Source organism: Somniosus microcephalus, chromosome 11, assembly GCF_052327205.1.
Source record: "Somniosus microcephalus isolate GS21.2 chromosome 11, FLI_Smic_1.0, whole genome shotgun sequence".
Lineage (NCBI taxonomy): Eukaryota > Metazoa > Chordata > Chondrichthyes > Squaliformes > Somniosidae > Somniosus > Somniosus microcephalus.
In genome coordinates, this window is record NC_140997.1 from 26,558,000 (window position 1) to 26,577,807 (window position 19,808).

The 19,808-nt window shown below is 44.8% G+C and overlaps 1 protein-coding gene across 1 annotated transcript in view; it reads left to right on the plus strand.

Moving 5' to 3' along the window:
* Window positions 1-19,808, plus strand: part of tex2l (testis expressed 2, like) — a 155,276-nt gene that overhangs the window by 42,527 nt on the left and 92,941 nt on the right. The window contains exon 2 of the mRNA XM_086000390.1: window positions 17,123-18,604. Within this exon, the coding sequence (XP_085856516.1) occupies window positions 17,150-18,604 (1,455 nt within the window). The 5' untranslated portion in view covers window positions 17,123-17,149. The remainder of the gene's footprint in view (window positions 1-17,122; window positions 18,605-19,808) is intronic.

Here is a 19,808-nt window from a genome sequence, read left to right on the forward strand (position 1 = left end):
AACGCCCCTATTTAAGAAGGAAGGAAGACAGAAAGCAGAAAACTATAGACCAGTTAGCCTAACATCTGTCATTGGGAAAATGCTGGAGTCCATTATTAAGGAAGCAGTAACAGGACATTTAGAAAATCATAATACAGTCAAGCAGAGTCAGCATGGTTTTATGAAAGGGAAATCATGTTTGACAAATTTGCTGGAGTTCTTTGAGAATGTAACAAGCAGGGTGGATAAAGGGGAACCAGTGGATGTGGTGTATTTGGATTTCCAGAAGGCATTCGATAAGGTGCCACATAAAAAGTTACTGCACAAGATAAGAGCTCATGGGGTTGGGGGTAATATATTAGCATGGATAGAGGATTGGCTAACTAACAGAAAACAGAGAGTCGGGATAAATGGTTCTTTTTCCGGTTAGCAAACGGTAACTAGTGGAGTGCCACAGGGATCGGTGCTGGGGCCTCAACTATTTACAATCTATATTAACGACTTGGATGAAGGGACTAAGTGTAATTTAGCCAAATTTGCTGATGTTACAAAGATAGGTGGGAAAGCAAGTTGTGAAGAGGACACAAAGAATCTGCAATGGGATATAGACAGGCTAAGTGAGTGGACAAACATTTGGTAGATGGAGTATAATGTGGGAAAGTGTGAGTTTATCCACTTTGGTAAGAAAAATAAAAAAGCAAATTATTATTTAAATGGGGAGAGATTACAAAATGCTGCAGTACAGAGGGACCTGGGGGTCCTTGTGCATGAAACACAAAAAGTTAGCATGCAGGTACAGCAAATAACCAGGAAGGCAAATGGAATGTTGGCCTTTATTGCAAGGGGGTTGGAGTATAAAAGCAGGGAAGTCCTGCTACAACTGTACAGGGTATTGGTGAGACCACACCTGGAGTACTGCGTACAGTTTTGGTCTCCTTATTTAAGGAGGGATATACAGTAAACTCTCGTTTAAACGGCACCTAATCAACCAGAATTCTTTAATAACCGGCAAAATAGATAGCCGGTAATCTTGCCGAATCCATCCATTTTTCGTTTTTCCAAGTCCGAGTTTCCCGCGGTGGCCGAGTTAGTCACTGGTTTTAATTTTTTTTGTGTTAAAAATTGCCTACCTCTCTGTCATCCGGAATTTTTAATCAACCGGCACCATCCCGGTCCCGTCGGTGCCGGATACGAAAGAGTTTACTGTACTTGCATTGGAGGCAGTTCCGAGAAGGTTCACTCGGTTGATTCCTGAGATGAAGGGGTTGTCTTATGAAGAAAGGTTGAGCAGGTTGGGCCTATACATATTGGCGTTTAGAAGAATGAGAGGTGATCTTATTGAAACATATAAGATACTGAGGGGGCTCGACAAGGTAGATGCAGAGAAGATGTTTCCCCTCATGGGGGAATCTAGAACTCGGGGGCATAGTTTCAGAATAAGGGGTTGTCCATTTAAAACTGAGATGAGGAGGCATTTCTTCTCTGAGAGTCATAAATCTGTGGAATTCTCTGCCCCAGAGAGCTGTGGAGGCTGGGTCATTGAATATATTTAAGGTGGAGATAGACAGATTTTTGAACAATAAGGGAGTGATGGGTTATGGGGAGCGGGCAGGGAAATGGAGCTGAGCCCAAGATCAGATCAGCCATGATCTCATTAAATGGCGGAGCAGGCTCGAGGGGCCAAATGGCCGCCTCCTGCTCCTAGTTCTTATGTTCTTATGTACTAAGTGTGAAGCTCTATGATTTTATTTATCTATCAAACTAAATTAAATATTACTTCATTCGCGGATGTGGGCATCGCTAACTAGTCAGCATTTATTGCCCATTCCTAGTTGTCCTTTAGAAGGTGGTGGCGAGTCGTCTTCTTGAACCGCTGCAGTCCGTGTGGTGAAGGTACACCCAGAGTGCTGTTAGGTAGGGAGTTCCCGGATTTTGACCCAGCGACGATGAAGGAACTGCGATATATTTCCAAGTCAGGATGCTGTGTGACTTGGAGGGGAACTTGGAGGTGGTGGTGTTCCCCTGCAGCTGCTGCCCTTGTCCCTCAAGGTGGTAGAGGTGCTGTCTAAAATGTTATCTTAAGTTCTGCAATGTAGGGTTTTGGTTGTGCTCATTACTCGCAATCCATAAAATGTCAGTAATGCCATTGAGAATGAGTTCATAAACCTAGTGCATTGGCTCAGTTTTAATCTAAAAGTCATTTCCTATAATCAATGATAAAGTACTGACTGAAGCTCTATATGTTTCCATACTGCAAACAACACCAAGTAATGGCTCAAATTCCTTTTACTCAATGTTAGGTATCATGGGACTTTGTGTTATACTGTAATGGCATGTCAGGTTCTCAAGTACAAATAAGGTTCAACTTCAAATTGAAAAATTGGAATTCAGTAACAGAAAGGCAAGCCTTGCACATTATCTGTTATGAATTACGATAAATTGGCAAGGCCACCTGGTTCTAACCCTTTGACTGCACTGAAAAATATTGCCTTTATTTCAAATATATTCCCAATTAAGAAATCTGTCCTTAAAAAAAAATTGTAATTTTATATGCTGTTTCCCATCAGTGGAAAATTTCCAACAGTTCCCTGTTCTAATTGGGATGGATAGTTGGGAGAACTGTCGACTTAAGCTAAATAGAAAGGCCAGACTTTGATAATCTTATAAATACCGAAGTTACATTTCAAATGAGTCATTTACTTGCAAACGTTTATACTTCATTCTGATGTCATCAGCGTGACAGGCTAATCCAGCTCAGAGGCTCCCATTATAACACAGTTTAGGCAGTACCACAGAATGAAAATGTAGAGCAATCTCTGCGGTGAATGTGAACATTAGAAAGTGCTACGGACTCTGTATGCTAAGTGGATTAATGTAACAATTAATAACAGATCTGGGAAAGCCTGTGTTGGCTTCTGATATAGTGATGGCTCAGAACAAGGCCCTTTCAAACTATATGACAGGTTGTAAAGTTGTCTTCACCTTAAATGTACATCATGCACAGTAATGAATTATTAACCATGTAAAATAGCCAATCCGTGCCAATATTTTCAACCTTGCAGCAATAATTAATGGTACCAAGCTTAGCTGGTTTGATTATAAATTGACATGAGGTGAGTTTGTTTGAAAATGTTTTATTATGGCAATTTAGGAGTTTATGAATTGCTCTATTGTAAAGTTTTCTTAACAATACCATTTATTGCAGAATAAATCGATGAACTAATTCTAATTAGGTCTGAAATATCAATAAATCTACAACTGTAAGTGTTAAGTAAATGTATGTATAATTTAGTGACACTTTGAAAATGCTGCATTCCGATTGGTTGAAGATGATATATTGACATTCCATTGAGAAGCCCCCAACGAGATGCTATAATATGTGATTGAGTCAACTGATCTTCCCCTCCAATGGCAATGGAGAGTTTCCACTACAGTTTGAACACGAGTAGAAATTCTGAAATACTAAGTGTTGATTGAATATTAATGGCAGACAACATCCTTATCATGTTGTAAAATTAACAATGCAAAGAAAAATTAAGGGACTCAACCAGCATGTCCCCTCATCCTTCAGATAGACCTGCCCACCCTCAATTAGTGCATTTCACACAATAAATTACTTTGAAGTGCAGTGACTGTTATGTAGACGAACACGGCACTTCATAACATGCCTGAGGGAAGACTGTTGTCCAGGACGTCAGAAGAATTCCCTGTCCTTTTAAATAGTGCCATGGGATCTTAAACTAAAGCCCTACTGAGTGGTTCAGATGTTATACGTCCTATCCCTAGGACATCAGTTCTGACAATGCAGCACTTCTGGAGTCCCAGCCTAGATTATGAACTCAAAGCCTAGTGTGGGATTGAATCCACAACTTTCTGCCCCAGAAGTGGGTGCACGACCAACCACACTTGCTGACATACACACTCACTGTGCTGGCAAAGTGGAAACACTCTATGAAACACTTTCACTGGTCAAGTTCCATCTTGAAATAATTACAACAAAAAACCTTATGCAATTTTTGAATCATAACGTAATGCATTCTTTTTATTCGTTCTATTAACACAAATGAAGTTGCCTATTATGACAATTTACATCTAATTAATCCTCTAATTGTATTAAATCACTAAAGTCTCCGGCCAGAATTTTGCCGGTGCTCAGAGTGTGGGTTTGGAGGCGGGACCACTGTCAAAATTGCAAATTTTGACAGCGGGCAGGAAACCTGCTGTCAACCCACCTCCAATCAATCTTCCCAAGTGTCGGGTTCCCGATTTATGCATGGACCCGACACCTAGTGAAGGGAAGAGGATTAAAGCTACTTACTTGCCTGTTAACAGGTACTTGATAATAGTTGACAGGCTCTTTTTCAATTTTGCTGCTTCTGCCTCGGGTTTCCCGACATCTGGACATCACGCCAGGTAAGTGTGGCGTATTGTGAGTCTGCTGTAATGTTTCTGCATTGATGACAGCTGCAGAAGTGGGTTGAAGGATCCAATGGTGCACTGGTGAGTTTCAGAGGTAAGAAAATGTTGGGAAAATCATTTTTAATCCATTTACACTTTTCTGTAGGTAACAAGTTTTGAATTGGATGTCTAGTCCCACCTCATTGGGAGAACCTCTCTCACCAGTGACAGATCGCTTCTGCAACCTCACCTGCAGCTGCCATCTGTTCTAGCCTATAGAGGGAGTCATTGGAGAGCCTGGGTGCAAGAGCTCACCTTTGAACAGTGATTGTCAGTGTTTGCAGCACCTCAATGCTGTCAAACACTGAGAAATGAGCTGTCAAAGTAAAATTGTGCGTGGTCCCTTTAAGAAAACCGGCAGATGACGCGTCATCAAATGACGTCATCTGACCAGCTTCCTGTTAATTGGCTGGCAAGCCCGCAGGGCGGGCTTAACAAGGTCAATCAAGGGAAAATCACGTCCGTGGGCCGGATGCAATTGGGGGTGGGACTGAAACCCGGAAACCACCTGATCCGCTCCCAAGCCGCATCCAATGACAAAATCGCGGCCTCCATGTTTACAAACGCCACTCGATATATGGAACTTCTTTCAGCAGACTATAGTTGAATTAAATTGACTTAGCTAGAATAATCAAGTAATATTGAAAAATATTAATCTTTGGGAGCATATTTAGATGTTGGAACTTTGTAAAAAAAAATATAGAAAATCACCTATTGACTACAGGTGAATGCCAAGATTATTCTTGGCTATCATTTCTATGTTTAAATGATTTTCATCTACTTGCTAATCAAGGTCACTTAATATCACATTTATTTCAAGATCCTGTCAAATTATTATTCAGTCACAGCTTTTGCCAAAATTGTCATGAATATGCAAACTAGATTGTAACATAATGAGACCATTCATTCATTAAAAGCAACACATCTCTTGGCTACTAAGGGACTCAAGTGATATGGGGATAATGCGGGAAGGTGGAGTTGAGGTAGAGGATCAGCCATAATCTTATTGAATGGCGGCGCAGGCTCAAAGGGCCGAATGATCTATTCCTGCTCCTATTTCTTAAGTTTTAAATTTTATCAGCACCTCGTGTAAATAATGATATTGCCATTTTTCCATTGTCTCAGTTATTATAATAAGGTCCCTATTCAACCTTGCAATGATGTCATTCTTTATTGCTAATTGTCACCTTTTTGTAAAATAATATGATCGTTTAGTTATCGCGACCCAGTCACGTCTTTGTGCTGCAAATGTTTGGTGCTCCCTCAAAATGAACAGTGCAGTCGGAATTGCTGCAAACCTAACGCAGCATTCACTAAAAACAAATGGGACTGACATAACCTGCAGTGAATTTAATACAAAATGGTTCATTGCGACTGGGCCTCTGAGGAGAACACAGAATCACAGAATCGCAGAACAGTGTTTGATTGGAGCATTAAAAAATCCGTCATTATTCAATTTTTAATATGTTTACATACTAAACCACTGTACAATATCACTTAGTCTTTGAGACATTTTAGAAGTGTCATGACTTCCGTGTAAAATTTATTTCTGTGAAGTGTTTTCTGTTTTTGTTACAATTGGATTTGCAAATGAATGGTTGAATCGGCTCCCCAGTTGGTCAACACAGTGCACAGCTAAACCATGCACATCATCAATCAACAACGATCGCTCTTCAAAAGTAGTTCATTGTCTGTTGGTTTATAGTCTGAGTCTCACTCTGAGAGAGTGTATGCCCAACCCACCTACCAAAGAGAGGAGAATCACTTGGCTGCATGTGTTATACTCCTGTTAGCCAGTGGCAAGGGTTCTGTGTTCAATCCCTGGATATTGATATAGTTTACCTCGATAGTGGGTCAGGAAATCAGGTTTCCACCCCTGCCACAGCACAGAAATGACCCTAATCAAAGTCACAAATAATATCCTCTGTGACTGCAACTGTGGTACACTATCCATCCTTGTCCTTGATCTCTCTGCAGTCTTTGACACGGTTGACCACACCATCCTCCTCCAACGCCTCTCCTCCGTTGTCCAGCTGAGTGGAACTGTCTTTGGCTGGTTCCACTCTTACCTATCCAATCATACCCAGAGCATCTCCAGCAATGGCTTCCCTTCTCACCCGCACCATTTACCTCTGGGTTCTCTTCTCCTCTTCCTCATCCGTATGCTGCTCTTTGCGGATATCATCTGAAGACAGGTTCCTTATGTTCGCTGACAACACCCAGCTCTACCTTGTTGGTAGCAAAGGGCCCAGTAAAGTTCTAACCACCCATATCTTGCTCCTGAATTCAGATTAGTCCAAAGTCATCTGAACCAGTCAACTTGATGAGGGTACAAAAGCAAAATGCTGCGGATGCTGGCAATCTGAAATAAAAACAGATAATGCTGGAAATACTCAGCAGGTCAGGCAGCATCTGTGGAGCGAGAAACAGAGTTAACGTTTCAGGTCGGTGACCCTTCGTCAGAACTGGAAAAAGCTGGAGATGGAACAGGTTTTTAAGCAAGTGTAGGGGCAGGGAAAGGGGGGAGGGGAGGAAAGAACAAAAGGGAAGGTCTGTGATAGGATGGAAGGCAGGAGAGATTAAGCGATGGTGCAAGGCAAAAGGAGATGGTAATGGGACAAGTTAAGAAACAAAAGATGGCTCTAAATGAAGTGTAAATTAAAAAAAATATATATATAAAATGAATGGGGAATAAAAAAGAATAGGGGCCGAGGTTATGGTGTGAAATTGTTGAACTCTATGTTGAGTCCAGAAGGCTGTAAAGTGCCTAATCGAAAGATGAGGTGCTGTTCCTCGAGCTTACTTTGAGCTTCATTGGAACAGTGTAAGAGGCCAAGGACGGGGAGGTCTGAGTGGGAGTGGAGCGGAGAATTAAAGTGACAGGCGACTGGAAGCTCGGGGTCACCCTTACGGACTTGATGAGGGTGATCTACTCACTAACTGAACCCACGTTTTGCAACAACAGTAACAATTTACATTTATATAGTGCTTTTAGCATCATAAAATGCCCCAAGGAGCTTGGCGGAAGTGAAAATAAACGAACGTGGAGCAGAGCAATATTGGAGAGATGTGGCCAGGTTGTCACTTCTCTACGCAATTATGATCAGAGAGATGTTGTTGGCATCTAAGCCAAGCCTTTATGTTAATGGCAGTAACATAAAAACTATTACAGTGTGCACCAATCCACAAAATCTGCACAGAAAACCAATAGCAAAGTTTCACACCGGTTCTCCTACCTGTGTTGTTGCTTGAATCTCTTTTTCCAGAAACCTAAATACAGAGTTAGTCATCACTTGTTGAACCAGAGTTGCTGGAGGACTTGATAGACTATGGGCAATCTGTGCCAAGCCCTTTGGCATCTTGTTACTAATTCTCAAAATCCACAGTTTCCAACAGGGGGTCATTGCCTAACGACAAGTCTGAGCATTTCTTACTTATTTTGAAATGCATTCTTGTTTTTTAACAAGCTTAATTTTTGTTTTCTGTTACACAAGAGTTGAGGAATACGAGATCTCGGGGCAGAGGTACATAGATGTTTAAGTCTGGGAGGGCAAGTAGAAAAGGACATAAAAAGGTCAAATGGAATTTTTGGATTTGTACACGGGACATCAAATAGAAAAGCAAGGTTAAATTTGTACAAGACATTGGTTAGGCCACAGATTAAGCACAGCATACATTTCTGGGCTCTCCATTTTAGGAAGGATATTATTAGTGCCATGGAAAGAGTAGAGTGAAGATTGACTAGGACGAAAGCAGGGATGAAAGTATATAGCTGTGAAGGCTCAAAAAACTGTAGCTCTTTCACCAAAACAGAGAAGGTTAAGGGGGAAATAGGAACATAGGTAGGCCGTTCAGCCCCTCAAGCCTGTTCTGCCATTCAATTCGATCATGGCTGATCTATACTTTAGCTCTATTTAATGGAGGTTTTCATAATTATGATAAGATTTGAGAGGGTAAATAGTGAAAGATTGTTTCCACTGGTTGGCTAGTTGGGGTAACAAGGAGACAACTCTGGATTATCACTAGAAGCACAAAGGGGGATGTTACTTTTTCCACATGAAAGGTTATTAGAATGTGGAAGGTTTTATTACAGATGCCTAGTGAGACAGAGAGACTAACATCATTTAAAAGAGAATTGGATAAGTATCAGAAAAGGAAGATTACATAAAAGGATATGAAGAAAGGGCAGGGAAATGGGATTACAATAGATAGCTGCAGTTGAAAGGCTAGCACAGGCAAAATGTGCCCAATCAGCTCCTTCTGTGCTGTAATTTCTACGATTCTGTGAATTCCTATAGTAGTCATTATGCTAATTTACTATAAATTGGTCGAGCCCATGGTGTTTTCTACTCCGAAACAACATACGCTGATTTACTTTCCATCCTTATTCTCAAATGGGGCTTTAACACGTTATTAGAAATACTATTTACTAGAGCAGATGTGAAGCTGACGCACTTCACTGATGGCAGGCAGTGGATGTGCGCAGTATGTGTTCAATAACTGTAGAGCACCATTTGCTTGCTCTGTGTGCACGCTGATTGGGAGGCATTTTACTTGTTAACCCGTCCCCATCGAATGCTGCTGCTTTCTATACAAACCAACAGCAACACACAACAGGGACAGATATTAGAATAAAACAGCCATTGATTGGTGTGTATATGCTGCTGAAGTGCACAACTCAATACCAGCATCTCTCAAAGGTACCTGTCTAATGTAATCACAATAAAGTACTTCCTATCTCTTTACTCGGTCTCCTGGGCTCTGTGAAGTTGCCCCTCAGCTGCTGATTTGTTTCAATATACTTCCTTCACACTGTTTCCTTTCAAAAGTGGCAGGTGGAACATTTCCATGATCCAAATTTGCCTGTGGGAATAATTGATTGGGATTTTTATCGGATGATGAATTGGATAATTGACTGAGCAGCAGCTGAGGCTCAATGGGTAGTAGCTACGCCTTTGAGTCAGAAGGTTGTGGGTTCACAGTCCCACTCAGAGTCCCGAGCATAAAATCCAGGCTGACGCTCCCAGTGTAGTGCTGAGGGAGTGCGGCACTGTCGGAGGTGCCGTCTTTCAGATGAGATGTTAAACCGAGACCCCGTCTGTCCTCTCGGGTGGATGTAAAAGATCCCACGGCACTATTCCAAAGAAGAGCAGGGGAGTTCTCCCTGGTGTCCTGGCCAATACCAATATTTATTTCTCAAACAACACCAGTAAAACAGAATATCTGATCATTATCACATTGCTGTTTGTGGGAGCTTGTTGTGCGCAAATTGGCTGCTGCGTTTCCCACATTACAACAGTGACTACACTTCAAAAGTACTTCATTGGCTATAAAGCACTTTGGGACGTTCTGAGGTTATGAAAGGTGCTATATAAATGCAAGTCTTTCTTTATTTGGTTTGTTTCTATGTTTTTTATTTCTGATGTCAAATTTGGCTTGTGATTCATCCTATCTACACCACCTTCGTTCAAAAGGATTGAGCCACAGCTTGGTCCTACATTCCTGAAAGCCGATAAATTCTACTTGGGTTACTGTCTCAACAAAGTGTTGTTAGTCCTGCAACAATAACTTCCGTGCAACTCTGGCCCGAGTGGTTTCAAACAACAAGCTTTAATGTATAATGGGCCAGAACTTCGGGTCCCCACGGGTGAGTACACGCTGGGTTCTCACGCGTGGGCCCAATGAAAGTGCCGGTCTTGTGCATGCACTGCGCATGCGCGGGAAACCGGAACTTCCGTTCCCTTAAAGGAAGGGGTTCACAGGTCGAACGCGTGCGCCGGAGAGGCAGCGTGTATGCCTGGAACTTCCTTTTTTTTGCAGGTTTCTCCGGGAGGGTAAGTCTCCAGGAGCTACGCTTTTAAAAAGCAATCGCAAGGCCTGCTTTTAACAAGGTAAGTGGTGAATTAAGTAAAATTCAAACATTTTTTCCACAGGTTTATTATTTTTAAATACTTTAAAGAAAGGTAAGTTTATTTTTAGCCCCATTAGAAACTGTAATTAATTTTTTCAAAAATTGTAATTATTTATGTAATTTATAGTTATTTTAAAAATGTGATTTTTTAAAATTTATTTGAAGTTTTAGTGATGTTTTGGGGCTGCATTGTATTCATGGATTTGACAGGTCTTCCTGTCAAATCTATGAATAGAGATTCCCTGCTACCATTGGCTCTCCATGGCCCACGTGATCCCAGGGGATGCTTCGAACTAACTGCGCCCCTGGGATACGCAAGCACTGCGCACCAGCAGTTGGAGCAGGCCCAGGATCGGAATCCCACGTGGGCCCACAGCTCAACGGCCGGCGTGCTAGGTAAGTGCAGGTCGGAGGCTTGCACCCGTGGGAAGCCTCCGACCCAAATTTCTGGGCCATTGAGTAATAACAGTATTGTTCTTATACAACTGTTCTACAGTATTACATTAAATGACAGGCAAGAATATTACATGCAAGTAATACAAGCTGGTTCCTGGACTCCGGAGTGATCAGTTCCGACTCTCTAGGCTGCCTATTTGGCTATGGACTTCCGACCTGTCCTGAGAACGCTCTAACTTTAGGGAGGGAACAAGCTCTATCTTCATACTATTCGGCAACCTTATGCTGCACACACACACACCCCTGTTCTTATCTTTTAGTAGTAAACTGTCCCATCATTCTAACTCTCTAGCTGACTGCTGATATTGTGGCCCCAACTCTTATCTTGGCTGGAGACACAGTATGTACCTCTGAGGAATGCATAAGACTATGTTATCAAAGCACTAGTTATTTTATGGCTGTCAAGTCCTACGAGTGCGAGCAGTTTCCCATGTTGGGGTATGTGGGTCTCCCAGCAACCAGCTTTCTTATCTAGGTAAGGGTCTCCTCTTGACCTAGGAGTTACAGCAAAGAGAACTTCAGCATTCTCTGTCTCTAAGCTTCGTCCGTTCACTCCAGCAGCAGGGACAAGATTCAAACCCCACCCCAATCCTTCACAATGCTCTCTGGCTAAAATGTTAACCCAAAGTCGCCTGGTGTACTTGACCATTTAAACCACAGTAGAATATTTTAACAATTCCTATTGAACAAGTACCACAAAGATATTTTTACTTATCTCAGTTCTCAATAATATTTTTTGTAAGAATCTAAGGACAGAAGTTCGCTGAGCAAGCTTTAGCTGCAAAATATGGTAAGGAGACATAAAACTATCCCAAACAAGCTTTTGGGGCTAGAAACTCATAGCCCAGGAATGAGCGGTACAATTAGAAAAGTTGGAGAATTAGCGCCAGGCGCTAATGCTTTAGACTGCACGCAAAATTCGTGCTCACTGCTCAAAGAAATGATTGGAGTCCTAATTCAAGTCTTTAAGCCCAAGCTCATTGGCATTACACTCAAAGGGGACCTCCTCATAGGACTGCTCCTGGACCTGGCCAAAGTGGCCATCAACTGGTCCAGGCAGTGGGCGGTCGAGGGAGTCGTTCGGCCCGACTGCCTGCCTCTCTTCCGCGGCCACGTTCGCGCCCGGGTGGCCCTGGAGATGGAGCACGCGGTGTCCACTGGCACACTCAAGGCCTTCCGGGACCGGTGGGCACCGCAGGGACTGGAGTGCTTCATCACCCCGGCCAACCAAATTTTAATTTAATTTATTAAGTTTGCTTTAATGTTTTAAGTTTAGTTACAGTTTATTTGGCTTAGTGTGCATCAAGAGAGTACACTCAAAGGGTGGACCAATATCAGGTGCAGTCTAATCACAAGTCATGATTGCCACAGGCTTTTTCCAGTTCTTAAAGGGGAGGCTCATTGATGCTGCAGAACCTCATTCTCAGCATTGCTGGCTGTGCAGTTGCTTCAGCCAGCAGAAGCAGGTCAAGGAGAAGGAGTCGGCGGACTGAAGCAGCTGTACTTATAGCAAATCCACGCCCCAGGGAGAGAGCCCGCAGATTCAGTGATCAAGCATTGGAGGAGTTGGTGTTCACTGTGGAGAGACTGAGGGCGGTGCTCTACCCAGCAAGTGGCAGGAGGTCCTCGCCGCAAGTCTTCCGCACCATGTGGAGGGAGGTAGCCCAGCATGTCTCGGGCAGCACTGTGGTCCCCAGGACCCACACACAGTGCAGGAAGAAATTTAACAACCTCACTCGGGTGGTCAGGGTGAGTCAATGCCTCAACAAATGCTCCATACCACCATCTGAACCACAGCCTTCACACACTGCCCAAAGCACCACACGCCCAGCACTCACCCACCATCAATCTCTACCTACCATCACTCACACCCACATCTCAAGCCTTGCACACAATGACAGCTATTCAACTATGGCAGGCACATCACCCAATCACATTGGTCCACACTCACCCACACATTTTCCTTTCTCTTACAAGAGAAGGGAGCAGGAGCACACAGGCGGGGTACAAACCGACACCCAACCACTGTCTGAGCTGGAGAATAGAGTGCTGCAGATTATTGGGCACCAGGTGGTGGGCGCCGTGGCCACCAGCGATGTTGATCCCCTTGGGGACAACAACGGTATGTTCATCCCTATTCCTTCTTCTCAAATCCCACTTCCCCCTCACCCCACAAGCGTTTCGCACTTTCCAGCTAATCATGCTGTCTCCATGCATTTCTCTCTTCCTGCCCCCCTCCCCTCACTTTAACCTGACTCTTGTGCCTTTATGCTTTCAGATAATCAGCAAGCACCAGAGCAGCCTGTCCCTGAGGGCACCGTAGAGAGCAAGGCGGGAGAAGAGGAGGAGGAAGAACACACCACGTCACTGCATGTCTCACCCGCAGGCATCAGCTCAGATACTGGCACTACGCATTCTTTAGAGGCTAGTATAGTAGCGGGATCTGCACACAGTGATGTACCGAGGATGAGTGAGCTGCAGCAAGGCCAGGGGGAAAGGGTAGCTTGGGGGCCAGCTCCCCGGAGGGCGAGTTTGCGCGCGAGTTCTGCTGCACAGGACTCCGATGGGGAGGTGTTTAGAAGAAGGGTGATGGGCATGCACAAGGAGATGATAGGTGCAATGGCAAGGGTGCCCGAGAGCGCCTCGACAATGGTAAGGAGCATGGAGGAATCCGCCTCCAACATTGCACAAGGCTCTGCGCACACCATGGAGCCCATCATTTCCATTCTGCAAAGGATGCTAGACTCCCAGAGAGACCGTGGTGACCCAGACCTGATGCCGTGTGTGATGGGCGATCTGGCAGCTTCCATTGCAGCACAGGCGGAAGCGACGCAACGTCTTAGTGCTGTAATGCAGTCTATGCTTAGTGCCATTGATTCTCAGACTGCTCTCATGCAGTCTCAGCTTGATGCAATGCAAGCTCTAACTGCTGCCATCGTGGCTGGGTCTACCACCATCAACCAGGGCTTTCATGGTGTCTCAGCAGGCCAGCAATCTGTGCTCCAACAAATTGCTAGTGATGCTGAGGTGCTGCCCCAGGGGAGTGGCAGTGGGTCAGTAGAGAAGAAGCTGCTGTCCTCTCTCAGGATGATAGCATTCCAGCTCCCACCGCTGCCACTCCACTAACTGCCCCTAACCCTAACCCTAACCCACTCTGCCATTGCCCTTGTCATTGCCTGTCATCCAGCCAGGCCAGACTGCTGCCTATGCTGAGGTGGTACAGTCTACAGCCGGGCCTTCCAGGCCCAGAGCTGGTCGAGGGCATCCTGCAAGGCCATCTGAAGTCTCCCGCATGGACACTCAGCAGCCTTCCACCAGCCGTGCTGCAGCCACTGGGCCAACACTTCGTAGGAGCACTAGAGTAGGCAATGGCACAGTAACGAGAGGCACTAAGGGATTGCACAAGGGTAAATAGTTAATATTTTCGTTGTAAATATGTGTTCACTGATTATTGATAAATGTATTAATTCAGTTTGGATTATTTTGTGGTCTCTCTCATTTCAGCTTTGCGCTGTGATATGACCTGTGACAGGGATGGAATGATGGGAATGTGGTGAGCAACGGGGATCTGGGGTTTAATTTATTCGAACCGCAGTCTGATGAGGCGGTCACGGGCCGACCTTCGGGAAGGCCAATTGAGTGGCTGCCTCCTCCCTCGCTCCTGTTCCTCCTCCTTCTCATCTTCCTCTTCCTCCTCCTCCTCTCCCTGTTCCTCCTCCTGAGATGGTCCCGCAATCCCTGCTGGCAAGGGCTGGGCCCTCATGATGGCCAAGTTGTGGAGCATGCAGCAGACCACCACAAAATGGGACACCCACTCCGGCAAGTACTGGAGGGCTGCTCCCGAGCGGTCAAGGCAGCGGAACCGTTGCTTCAGCAGGCCGATAGCCTGCTCGATGATGTTCCTGGTGGCAGCATAGCTCTCACTATGTGAGTGCTGAGCAAGAGTGTTGGGGTTGCAGAGGGGAGTCATGAGCCAGGTGGAGAGCGGATAGCCCTTGTCTCCGAGCAGCCAGCCGCGAGCTTGATGTGGTGGCTGGAAGAGTGCTGGCACACTGGTCTGGTGTAGGATGAAGGCATCGTGGCTGCTGCCAGGATAGCAGGCATTCACATTGAGGATTCGCTGTCTGTGGTCGCACACCAACTGCACATTAAGTGAGTGGTAGCCTTTGCAGTTATGGAAGATCTCAGGATTGTTATGCGGTGTCGGCAAAGCCATGTGGGTGCAGTCAATGGTGCCCTGCACCATGGGGAATCCCACTATCCTAGCAAAGCCACATGCACGCTCGTCCCGCTTTTCTCTGGTGATGGGGAAGGAAATGTAATCCCTTCTCCTACTGTAGAGAGCCTCTGTGACCTCCCGGATGCAGCGATGGATGGCGAGCTGCGAGATGTTAGCTATGTCTCCTGTTGCAGACTAGAAGGATTCGCTGGCGAAGAAATTGAGGGCGACGGTGACCTTGACTGCCACTGAGAGAGCCGTGGTCGCCCTGGTCTGAGGCTGGAGGTCTGGTTGCAGGAGGTGGCAGAGTTCTGTGACCACCTCCTTGGTGAAGCGGAGCCTTCAATACACTAATTTGAGGTAGGAGAAGTGCTCTCGGAAAACCCTCGGAGGGTAAGGGCTCCTGTTGAGAGCCCTGATGGCCCTCCTCCTTCCTCTTGCCACATGTTTCAGTCTTACTCGCTGCCTCTGCTCCCTCCACTGTAGACCCTAGAGGGTGAGGTCGACTGCTAGTACTGCCCCCATTAATGTAACCAAGTGTAGCACTTTGATTGTTTTAAGAGTAAATGCAGCTACTTTTTAGTTGCCACAACACTCCTGATACTAAATACCCTTGAAATCATGGAATGAGACTGTTGCACTATGCGAAACTGACACTAAAACTCCACTAACCTACAGCGACTCATTACTGATGATCCATTTAAATAACGTCCCTGGAGCTGGCTTCCTGGTGCTTCACACCAGCTCTCCTGTTTCCTCCAGGCTCTAAGGTAGGTGGGGACAGTCAATTTTGCAGATCGGGCGGTCTGTGAGCATTGCACACTCACTGATGTCATGATCCACTTGGTGTTGAGGCTTCCAGCGATAACTGTTAGCGGCGGCGCTGCGGGTGGGGGGGGGTGGCGGGATTTGGCATGTGGCGCTGGATTCGCCTTGCCCCAGCGATAATGCTCTAGTGCCCCATTATTGCCATCTGCTGGCGCTAACAGAAGGCGCTAAGGCACCACATTTTTCCCCCCTTTGATACTGAGTGTCTTGTATAGCATTACCAGGTGGTTTTGCAAAATACGCTCAGTTGCATAAGCTTGCGATGTTAGGAAATTTTAACTGTCCCTACACAGTGGGAATGAAACAGGTGAGCAGTTAAAATGAGATGGCTCCATTTCCCGCTCTCTTCCACTGATCTCCTATTTTAGCGCGGCTGGTTTTGGTGGCAGATGAGGCGCCTGTCTGACTCAGGCGGGGGCTTCCTGCATAAATGCTAATTGAGGTCCTCTGACGTCAATAGGATCCTGATGGCATTTTAACTGGAACTTGAGTGGGGAAACAGCTACGGCTGTTCTACCAGGCTGAAGCAGGTCAGCCTCTGGTGGGAAGGACAAAGAGGCCCTCCGCGTAAATCTTACCTTTAATCAAGCCAGAAGGAGCAGGAGTGCTCCACCAGGCCCCACAGGGAAAGTTGCGGCCTCCGCTGTCCTGGACCCCCCCCCACCCAAGTCTCCCACCCTCCTCCTCCCCCCTCCCAGGAGTACCTCTCGAAAACCCCTATCCACCACTTACCAACAAGCCAGCGGGCGTCTAAAGGATGCCTGATCTTTCCCTCTTGGCTGCCACTCTGGGCCCTCTCCCAACCCATTCCAGGCGGGAAGTGGATCCGTCCCATTTAAATGAGGCCCTGGAGTTAAAAGACCCCGGAGTTGCAGGGGATGTGAACATTCGCCTCTTTTTTTTTGATGTTTCTGGGGCTGACCGTAGAGACTGAGGGTGAATTTGGAACAGTGACAAAGAAATTCAACTTTAATTATCTAGATTGTTCAAGGCGTAAATCACGCACACCAGACATTTCAATTTTGAGATTGATAATTGAGTGCAGTCCCACCACAATCTTTACAATATTGCTTTTCATAAATTCACAGGTACAGTCTTGATATTGAAGCCACTAAAACAAAAATGCCGAATTAACACCTGCATTTTGAGAATTCACCTCATGCCACCATGGGGTAATGATCAATATGTCAGCATGTGGCACATACAGCAGAAGAACAGATTCTGCAGATTAAAGTGAGTGATTATAATAACCAATACATTTTCTTCTGCAGAAACGCCGATCAATCTTCAGGCCGTAAATGATGGCAGATTTCAGAAACGAGGAACAGGAGGATCATGAAGTGCTGTCAAACCCTTCCTGCTCTCCACCAGCACCCACAGTACAAGAAAAGATGCATGAACAGCACAAGCAGCCTGTTGTTTCCCAGGGCAAAGGTATAGTCATCCATTTAACTTCTCCAGCAAACAGTGAGAGCTGGGAGAGTTTAGAAGAAAATGAACTGACCTTTCCGATGGCTAGGGAGGGTGATGGAATAACTACGGCAGTGGACAAAGAAGGAATATCAGAGCGGAATGTTCCCCATTCTGAGGAATGCTTAAACTTACCCTTGCCAGCTTCATCCCTGCCTTCCTCCCCTTCTGTTTCCGGATTTTTAGGTGAATTCTTTTTCCCAACAGTATCTTCTCCTATACCATCTTCAGCAAACTCCTGTAGTTGTTCAGAATCAACGACTTTGATTAGCCTAGTTAAGTCTCTGTCCACAGAAATCGAATCCAGAGATACGTCTTCCCTGAGACCAAAGCCTTTGCTAAACCTGGTTAAGTCTATTTCCACTGAAATTTCACGCCACGAGCCAGAAGTTACGCAGTCAAAATCAGACTCCAAGCTAAACCTGTACCTTTGGCGCCAGTTAACTCAGCCCAAGGGAAGAAATGGAGATTCAAAAACAGCTCCGCCATCGCCTCTGCTTTCACCCGCGGAGAGCAAAATTAGTTTTTTCAAAGTTCCTGAAGTAGAAGCCAAACTGGAAGATACAAAAAGAAAGTTCTCAGAGGCTCTACAAGAACCATTGAATATGCTAAGCAAGATCATTGGAGATGAAAGTAGTGGAAGCCCCAAATCCAGAGCATCGCAATCAAATACCTGTAGCACTGATTCCTTCAGCGTCCCTGGGCCTGAAGGCTGCAGCAACGATACAGGTAGTAAGAACATAAGGTCTGGGCTTGAGAAGTTCCGAATGGAGATACTTAAAGCAGAAAAGAGAGAGAGCGATAGAACGTCTAACACAGAGACTTCTCCTGGAAAACATACAAAGGGAAAGCAGAAGAAACAATGTCTGTCCTTTACGCGGGGTTATGGGGACACCAACAGCTCAAGGTATGAGATCTGCTCATATGGGGATGTGCTACAGGTTGTAGAAACAGAGCCCAGTGAAGACAGCACGCTGTGCAGACAAGAACCAATGTTCTCCTACTCCAACAAAACCTTGACTCCACTACCGCCTTCTCCAAAAGTGCCAAGTAAAACTCTAATGTGTTTTGCCACTCTCGCCTACAGCTATTTTGTATTACCGTTGCCATCGTTCTTCTCTGGCCTTTGCCTAGGACTCGCCTGTGGATTTATGATGGGCCTGCTAATTATCTCGCTGCACACACCTCGGTTCTCACAACCTATCCATGTAATCCACCTGGGTAATGAAAATCTTCAATCGGATAACATAATTAGGGAACCCAAGGATCCTGAAGTTGTGAAGGTAAATCGCTCTTATATTACAGGCTTAATATTTTACACACTGTCCTCCAAAGTGTTATGGTAGGATTTTTCCTTAACAGATTTTCTTCTTTGGGGAAAACACTTGGATCATTATGCATCACGATTCAATCACAATATCGTGAGTATTTCTTTCATTAAATGGCAGGACTGATAGAATCATTGAAGCACTTTTTTCCACTGTTGATGTACTGTAAATAAAATGGGAGATAAAATAAACAAATTGTCAGGAAAATGTCAAAGAAATTTTCTGTTATTAACATTTTATTATTGTATAATTTTATATAATAAATAGCCTATATGCTGGCAATTTCATTTTTTTTTAAGATAGACAAAATTATTTACCTGTCAGTGGGGCCTGAAGTTTTCAAGCTATAAAGAAGGACTCAGCATCAAAAAGTTAGTGAGGTGCAGTCGGTAGCAATCAAATGCTACTGTTGACTGTTTCATTGCCAGGCTTTATAGTAAATTCAGACAACTTTTGCCTTGTTCTTGCAATTGTAGACCTGAAGCTATTGTACTCTGGTACAATTTACTGTGTGTGGGGTGAGTTTCACCAGTCCTCTTCTGGGTCAGTGAAGACTGATTATCCGTCTAATGCGGCAGCAGATGCTCCTTTCAATCAAGCAAGTAACCCCAAATGTGATCCCTTTGTTGTTCTCTAAATCTGAATGGAGGGCGCATATTCATGGCTAACGATCATGGCGGAAGAGCATTCAAAGGAGGTAAAGACCGCACAGTGACCAAAATAGTTTCTTCTTAGTTCAATCTAGTTATTTCACTTTTGAACAAAGAGTGGGCTTTTTGCATCAACAAAGGCACACGTAAATAGCTGTTCAATATACTCTGGATATTCCTCTCATAGTGTGATCTGGACGAAAAATAGTTTGAGTGTAGAAAGTATTACCATGCTCCAAGAGCCGGTAGAAGTTTACAACATAGAAGGAGATCATTTGGCCCACCATATCTGTGTCGGGTCTTTGCTAGTGCAATCAAAAACTAAAACCACTACACTCTGTCTCTCCGCAAAACTTGTATCCTCCTCTGCTTGAAATATTTATTCGATTTCCCCTTAAATGATGCAATAGTCTCTACCCCAATTAGTGTTTGTGGAAAAGCATTTCATGTTAGCAGAGCAAGCTCCTTTCAAACACAGGGTCAGTGAAATCAGGGTCTATAGGCGGGCA